The sequence below is a fragment of the Pediculus humanus genome, genomic scaffold, assembly GCF_000006295.1.
Source record: "Pediculus humanus corporis 1103172107910 genomic scaffold, whole genome shotgun sequence".
Classification (NCBI taxonomy): domain Eukaryota; kingdom Metazoa; phylum Arthropoda; class Insecta; order Psocodea; family Pediculidae; genus Pediculus; species Pediculus humanus.
This window is the reverse complement of record NW_002987483.1, coordinates 791,652-800,024: the sequence shown is the minus strand read 5'-3', so window position 1 is coordinate 800,024 and position 8,373 is coordinate 791,652. Positions and strand designations below refer to the sequence as shown.

General features: G+C 26.9%; 2 protein-coding genes across 2 annotated transcripts in view; one reads left to right on the top strand and one right to left on the bottom strand.

The window, feature by feature from the left end:
- Positions 1-4,354: 4,354 nt before the first annotated feature.
- Phum_PHUM401120 (uncharacterized protein) lies at positions 4,355-5,425 on the top strand (the record flags this gene model as incomplete). Its single annotated transcript, XM_002428749.1, has 3 exons — positions 4,355-4,423; positions 4,796-4,842; positions 5,335-5,425. 3 exons carry the CDS (start codon positions 4,355-4,357, stop codon positions 5,423-5,425), a joined length of 207 nt encoding a protein of 68 aa, XP_002428794.1.
- A 2,306-nt stretch (positions 5,426-7,731) lies between these two features.
- Phum_PHUM401010 (uncharacterized protein) overlaps positions 7,732-8,373 on the bottom strand; it is a gene marked incomplete at both ends in the record, with an annotated part of 1,052 nt that continues 410 nt past the window's right edge. The window contains 3 exons of the mRNA XM_002428748.1: positions 7,732-7,745; positions 7,809-7,899; positions 7,956-7,968. Coding sequence (XP_002428793.1) covers positions 7,732-7,745; positions 7,809-7,899; positions 7,956-7,968 — 118 coding nt within the window. The remainder of the gene's footprint in view (positions 7,746-7,808; positions 7,900-7,955; positions 7,969-8,373) is intronic.

The window sequence follows — 8,373 nt, the reverse complement described above, 5'->3', positions numbered from 1 at the left end:
TTCGGTTGGTTACTTCCGTTTCCTCTGTAAAATCCTAATTTCGTAAAGAGACAAAGTGAAGAAAAAAAAAAAAAGCCTTCGTAAATGCGTGAGAGATTTTTTTTTTCTTTTTTTTTACTCCGAATAAAAAAATTTTTCATCCGAAAAATAAAAAGTGGAAGAAGAAGAAGAAAAAAAAATGGCAGGCTTTTAAAATTAAAGAGAAAAGAAAAAGTGGTAGAAGAAAAAAAAAAAAAACAAATATTCGAGTTGACATTTTAATAAAATAAAAAATAAAAATTTATACAAATTGTAAATTTTTTTTATTTTCGAGAAAAATCATCATTAATAAACTACATGATAAACAATAAAAAGAATGTAGAAAGAGAGAGAGAGAGAGAGAGAGAGAGAGAGAGAGAGAGAGAGAGAGAGAGAGAGAGAAAGAGAAAAGAAAGAGAGAGAGAAACAGTAAAAAATAAAGAAAGAGAAAGCGAGAGAAAGAAATAAAAAAAGAGAGAGAAAAGAAAAAGAAATATTACAAAAAAAGAAAGAAAAAGGTGTGCGAATATATATAAGCGGGGAGAAACAGAGGGAGAGAGAGAGAAAGAGAGAGAGAGAGAGTGAGAAGTATAAAAAGAAACAAAGAGAGAGAGAGAGAGAGAGAAAAATAAATAAATGAAATGAAAATTGAATCGAACGCATTCACATTCAAACGCTCTTATTCGAAAAAAAATTTGCAAAATCATGTTTTTCCCCGTACGTAGGGTTAAAGGTCACGGAGAGAAAAGATTAAACTTCAATAAGCTTTACCTCTCTCTCTCTCTCGAATAATAATAATAATAATAATAATAATAATAATAATAATAATAATAATAATAATAATAATAATAATAATAATAATCATTAACGTATTGAATGTCACGCAATATCATCATCTGCTGTTTTTTTTTTTTTTTTTTTGGTTTTTTTCTCGCATATGTTTTTAACATGAAAAAAAATAATTTTAACAATAATAATAATAATAATAAACGAAAATTAATCAACTTTAACAATAATAATAACAATAATAATAATAATAATAATAATAATCGTTCAAAAAATAAAACTATGTTAAATATAAATGACGGAGGGGAGGAAAAAAATAGAAAAAATTTTCCCGGAAAATAAAAATAGAAAATTGTTTCGACGAAAAAAAAAAAAAATCATGAACTTATTGATTATCGATCGATTTCAATACAAAAAAAAAATTTCGTGAATAATTAATAAACGACAAAATGAAAAAGACAAAGACAGACAAATTTACAAACACGAACTTAAAATAAAGGGATATTAAAAAATAAATAAATTTACGTATACATAAGTATTCGATCAATTCTATAAATAACACGATAAATTATACGTCGTTAAGAAAATAACTTGGTGACAAAATACGTGTCACTAGAATACAATATAAATATTTAAATTTTACCGCCATTTTTCATAATTTTTTTTTTTTTTTTTTTAAAAACAAACGAATCGTCGAGCTGTGACGTCATCATTTATTCGACCCGACGGTAAACTCGACTTTAAGTGAAAATCATTATTAAATAAAAAAAAATAAAAAGAAATCATTACGCGACTTAGTTTAAAAATAAAAAATAAAAAATAAAAATGGCGGTGATAATAAAATTTAAAAAAAAAAAAAACACTTTACGATACGTAAAATAAAAAATATAAAAAAAACTATTTAAATCCCTCCTCTCACCCCTCTTCTCCCCTCACCTATTTTTATTTAAAAATAAAAAAAAAAATTCTTTTTACTTCCGTCGTTTATTTCCATTTTATTTTAAAACCGTAATCATTCGTTCATTCATTCAATCATTCATTCCCTCATTTATTTATTTATTTATTCAATCAATCAATATCATTCAATCATTTATTCATTAATTTATTTATTCAATCATTCAATCAATCATTTATTCAGTCATTTATTTATTTATTCATTCACTCATTCATTTATTCATTCACCTATTCAATTATTCATTCATTCAATCATTCAATCAATCAATCATTTAATTATTCATTCAATCACTCATTCAGTAATTCATTCATTCACACACTCATTGCCTCACCCATTTATTCATTCATTCATTCACTTATCATTCTTCTCCAGGATTTAAAAACCCAACAATTAAATTCATCACCGTATAAATTTAAATAATAATAATAATAATAATAATAATAATAATAATAATAATAATAATAATAATAATAATAATCATTACGACCTGGCTGGATATATGGATGGATGGCTGGACGTACGAATGACTGACTGACTGAACAACTCGCTGAACAATTCGGCGATTTTTTTTTTTTTGCCAAATCAAACCTTTAAAAAAAAATAAATAAATAACCAAATAAACGAATCATTATTTATTTACGTCATAGAGTAAATAAACCATGAAATCGTGGTAATTGATTAATTAATAAGATAATTAACTAAATTTCAATCATTCTACTCATATTAAAAAAATTCTACATTATCAATAACAATAAATAAATAAATAAATAAAATTTGTGCAATTAAATAATCAAAAAAAATTATTTAATGATGATAATAATAATAATAATAATAATAATAATAATAATAATAATAATAATAATAATAATAAAATGATAACTAAAAGCAGTAAAAGAGAGCGAGAGAGAAAAAACAAAAAAGCATTTTTTAATTAATTAATTAATCGTTTCGCGTTTTTATTGTCTCATTATTATTATCAACGCGGGTGATTCAAAAAATAAATAAATAAATCAAACAAAAAGTAACTTTTTGAACCTACCTTCGCACAAAATAAGCTGCCATAATTATTTTACAATAAAAAAAAAATTTTTTTAATTTTTAAATGTGAAAGAAAAAAATGAAAAAAAAAATGGCGGAACCATCATTTTCTTTTTTTTTCATTTTTTTTTTTGTCGTCGAGCAAAATAATTTTTTTTCTGTACAATTAAAATATGACGTCATCCCTCGCGATGATGATGATGATAATAATAACGATAACGTAATGACGACAGTCACGATCGAATTTAATAAATAATTTATTCTTTTAAAAAAATTTTTTTTCTCCATCGATTTCAGAATTTTTTAAAAAAAAAAAAAAAGAAAAAAAACGCGATGACGTCATTTGGAAAATTTGACTTTTTAGTTGGGACGAACGGTGGGGCGGGGAAGAGAGTGGGAGATTGTGGGAAACACGCGGGGAGGGAGGAAGGGGAGGAATGGTAAAATCGATAATTTTTTAATTAATTTTTTACCCATGCGGTTGAACAAAGTAATTTTTTTTAAAACGTTTATTACGTCACAGGTAATAAGGTACGATAACAAGGATACTACGACTTACAGATTATCTACTAATTTTTTTTTTTTGACGTAAAAAATGATGACGTAACGGAAAAGGAAGAGAGTGGGGGAATGGGAGACGTTTGGATTTATGTGGGAAAAAAAATTTTTTTTTTATGAATTTAAATTACGAAGAAAAAAATTAAAAAGGGAAACTGGAGACTGGAAAAAAAAAAACGTTTCAAGAGATGAAGTGGAAGAAGATAAAATAAAAAAAAAGGTAAAAAGCGGAGGGGGGATGGGGGGCACGATGTGAGATAAAATTAAAAAATGTGGGAAATTAATTTTTTGTTGTAAAAAAAAAAAAAAAAAAATTCTGTCAAATATTATCGACAAAAAAAAAAAAAACAGGAAGTTATGAAAATGATTAAAAAAAAATTTTTTCCAGTTTGGTCGTTCCAGATTTTTCCCCCTTCTTCTCTCTTCCCCTCGTTCATTCCCATCATTAATTGCAAACGTTCTCCATTTTTCCCTCCCCAGATAATTTATCATTCATCAATTTTTTTTTTATAACCGATTTTCGATTATTAACATAAATCAAAAAAAAATTTTTAATGTCTCCTCAATATTTCAACGCCCCCCTTCGAAATCAACTTTAACGACCTTTTTTCAACATGTCTGTACCTGAAAATCGTCAAATTTTCAATTTAAAAAAATTATTTTGCTCTTTTTCTTGTATCATAAACGAAAAAAAAATTAGCAAAAGCTTCAAAACATAAAAAAAAAAAAATTAAAGAAAGCAATAAAAAAACAAACAAAAAAACTAATTTTTACAAAATATCGTTCATTCAATCAAAATAATAATAATAATGATAAAGATTAATAATAATAATAATAAGTGAAAGAAGGTAAAAGTTTGTACCTTGAGCACCTGGGGAGAGTTGCAAAGAAAAACAGAAAACATGTATATTAGTTCTCATATATATATAACGGTGTGTATAAACAATTTTTAAAAAAAACAATAAAAGGTTTAGTTAGTTACACGTTAAAAAAAAAATCATGGGGAGGGGGGGTGGGAGTACGTTAAGGCGGCACGGTGTGGGGGGCATCAATTTCGATGACGAGCGAGTTCGTTGAAATTAAAAAAAAAAAAAATTCCCCCGTAAAAAATAAAAACAAAAAAAAAATTTATGCCGAGCGAAATATTTTCATCGTGGCAGGAGAAATCGTCACGCATAATCGATAATATTTTACTTTTGTTTTGTTTTTTTAATTCCAAAACGGAATGTTCGTGATTGATTGATTGATTGAAAAATTAAAATTTTTAATGGAAACGATTTTCGGAAGTTCTAAAAAAAAAATTAATCTTTTACATATTTAATCCTTGATCGAAGGCCATTTTGTGTTTCTTCTCAAGGTACACACACGCACACACACGGAACAATATTTATACCTAGCGGAAATTCCTAATTAGCCATTTTGTTTTTTTTTAAAATTAAGATGGTGGGTGGGGGGCAGTACGTGATGGTATTAATTAGTATTAGCAGGTTTTTTTTTAGTACTCATTATTATTTACTCTCTAGCAAAAACTAATACAAACTAATACAATCCTCCTGTAAAAACAAAAATTAATACAACCTACTAATTATTATTATTATCGATCGGCGCACGTGTTTTTATGCACACGTGTTACCGCACACGTGTGCAAATTTTTTTTTGAATTTTCCCCGCGAAAATTGACTTAGTGGAGAAAGAAAAAAAAAGTAACGAGTCGGTTATAAATTTTTTGACAAGTTTTATGCGGAAAACTGGAGAAAAAATTAAAAAGTTTAACGACCTTTGACCTGACGTGACCTTGACTTGGTGTCATGTTTTCTTTAACGTACCGCTGTGGTGTGGTAAAATAATTTTTTTTTTTTTTAATTTTCCGCGCCATTTGTTTTTTATTATTATTATTTTTTTTCGGTTATGGTCGTTGTCATCGTCGTCGTACTTGTTTGAATCACATCGACAGAACATTAAAAACATGAAAGCTTTAGAAGAAAGTTAAAAGGGGGCGGGTGGGGCGTGGCAGGGGTAGTGACGACGACGACAAGGGTGGGAGTAAAAATGGGAGTGGGGGGTGGATAGGGTAATAGGCCAAACATTACATGCACCAGTAAACATCGTCTCGCGTTTTTTCTCATCGACCACGTCGAAAAATAACGGATATGGCCGTTTTCTTTTTTTTGTGGGGCTTGGGCGGGGGAGGGGGAAACGGGGAATCATACGAAATTCGAAAGCAAAAATTAAACGAAATCCTTTTATTATTATTACTATTTTTTTTCGTTAATAACAATAATAATAAAATAAAATGTGAAATTATAAAATTTTTTTCGCGTTTTTACGAAATTCGTCGCGAATGTTTTCTTTATTTTTTTTTTGCTACGATTCAGATAAATTTTTTCGTTTTTTCAACCATAGCAAAATAAAATGGTTTTCGCGATTCGTCGTTTAAACTAATTTTTAAGTTAAAATTTTAAGAAAAGGGAAAGGGAAGAAGAAAATTTCGCTGAAAAAAAAAACATTTTTTTTTTCTATCGTTAACTTTTGCTTTCGTTTTTCGTGCGTAAAATAAATATAAATTTATTTTATTTTTGCTACCGTTAAATTGTTTTTAGTTTAAGTATTAGTATTTCTTTTATTTTCTACCCCGAATCAACAATAAAAATTTTTTTTTTTAAAAGTCGTTCAAACGTTCGATTCGCACCTGGTTTCTATATAAATTTTTTTTTTCTTTTTTTTTTTTTATTTAATTTAAAAAGTGTTTTTTTTTTTTTTTACGCGACAAAAAAAACGTATACAAGACGATAATAATAATAATAATAATAATAAATGACGTCGTAAAATAATACTTTTAAATAATAATAATAATAATAATGGTCGTTATTTACGATAACAATTAATGTTTGCTTTAAAATTCGAAAGTTTTTATTTTTTTTTTATTTACCTCGTTAAAAAAAAATTCTCTCGCAAAAAAAAAAAAAATGGCCGATCGATACAAGCAGAAGAAAACTAAAGTTTTTTTTTTTTATTCCTATTTAAAATTTTTCCATTCCATTTTTTTTATTTATCCGAATAGAAGAAGAAGAAGAAATCAATAAAGAAAACCTCAGTTATAAATCTTTTCTATTTCAATTTAACTTTTTAAAATCCAAGAAATAGAATTTCTATTTAAACTTTCTCCCCCCCCCCCACTTTCTCTTTCTCGAAAAGAAAAAAAACTTTCTTTGATCATCTTATGTTTCGGCTTTTATTATTAGAAATAAAAAGAAAGAGAGAGAGAGAGGGAGAGATTACAAGGTAGGACAGCCATTTTGTGAAAATTTAAATTTAAATTTAAAAAAAAATATTTTAAACGCGTATAAATATACAACGTAAAGGTCATGTATTTTTATTTTTTTGCTATTTTATGTTGGTATTATTGATTAATAAAATTTTATTAATTAAAATTTTAAAAAATTACCACGGATTTAATTCGAAATTGATTTTTTTTTCCGTTTCGTTTCGTATCGTTAAACAATCGAATAAATCGATTAATCGATAAAATTTTTATTTATTTTAATAACGATATTAATCAATCAAATCTCCCTTTACCCCCCTCCCCATCCCCCCTCCATTCCTCCCCTTTTTTTTAACAAAAAAATTTCGATTTTAATCGAATGAGAAAGACAGAGAGAGAGAGAATAAAAAAAAAATAACCGATCGCTCAATCATTTTATAATTGCTTGTCTTTTTCTGTCTCTCTCACACACACACACACACACTCGTTTGTGTTTGTTTGTGCACAAACTTTTACGAGACAAAAAAATTTTTTTTTTATTGGCTATTTCGAATAAAATAAAATAAAAAAACTTTTGGCATCGAATCTCGTCTGCTGCCACGTCATAAATTAAATATTTAGTAAAGAAAAAAGAAGAAAGAGGACGTGGAAGACGGGAAATCTTTTTAACAAAAAGAAAAATGTAAACGTTGTAACAATAATAATAATAAATGTGACGTCACGAATGACGTCACATTAAAATATTTTTGGCAATCGTTAAATTGACCACCTGTATATATTATTATTATTATTGTTATTTGAATATTTAAACAATGAAACATATAAACATAAATTTTTTTTTTTTTTTTTACCGGAAAACATACTCAACAGGTTTTTATTTTTTTTAATATAAATTTTTGTCGCGTATAATTTATTTTCCCCCCCGCCCCCCGTTAAAAAACTTTCGAATTTTGTCGCACGAAAAACAATTATTATTATTATTATTATTATTTGGTAAATTTTTAATGCGAATCTTTTATGAAAAATAATGGCGAACGACTCAAAAAAAAAAAATTTTTTGTGGAAAATTAAGTCGGATGGGTTTTAAGGCGCGTTATTACGACGGAGGGAATCGTTAAGTTGGCCACACTGAAAGAGAAAATAAAGAAACGAAAAGAAATAATAATGATGTGAATTTATTACAATACATACCAATTCGGAAACGAGTGGTATCGATTTCCTCCTGGGTCGTATATCCGGCATGCTGTCGATATTGCTGTAAAATGGATTGTCTCCTGGATGCCTGAAAATACAAAAAAAAAAAAGGAAAATTCAATTTAAATCTTATTAATTATTAACCGATTCATTCAAACTAAAAAAAATTATTAATTATTATTATTATTAACATTTAAGTATTTTAAAACCGCAAAGGGATGTGGGGGGAAAGGAGGGGAAATAGGGCGTAGAAAAAAAAAGAGGAACTCGTAACGACTAAAAGAAAATTTTTCTCGTCTCCGTTTTTCTCTATTTTTCCTCCTACCGCAAAAAAATAACATTTAGCAAATTATTATTATTATTATTTAATTAAAACGACGACGAAAATTTTCATTTGTTGCGTCATCAATTTTAAAAAACAAAATTTTCATCTACAGACGACAAAAAAAAAAATTTATTTTTATTTATAAAAATATCAAATCGTCATCAATAATTTATTTTAACGGAGATAAATAATAATGATGATGATGATGATGGGGATGATGATGATAATAATAATACA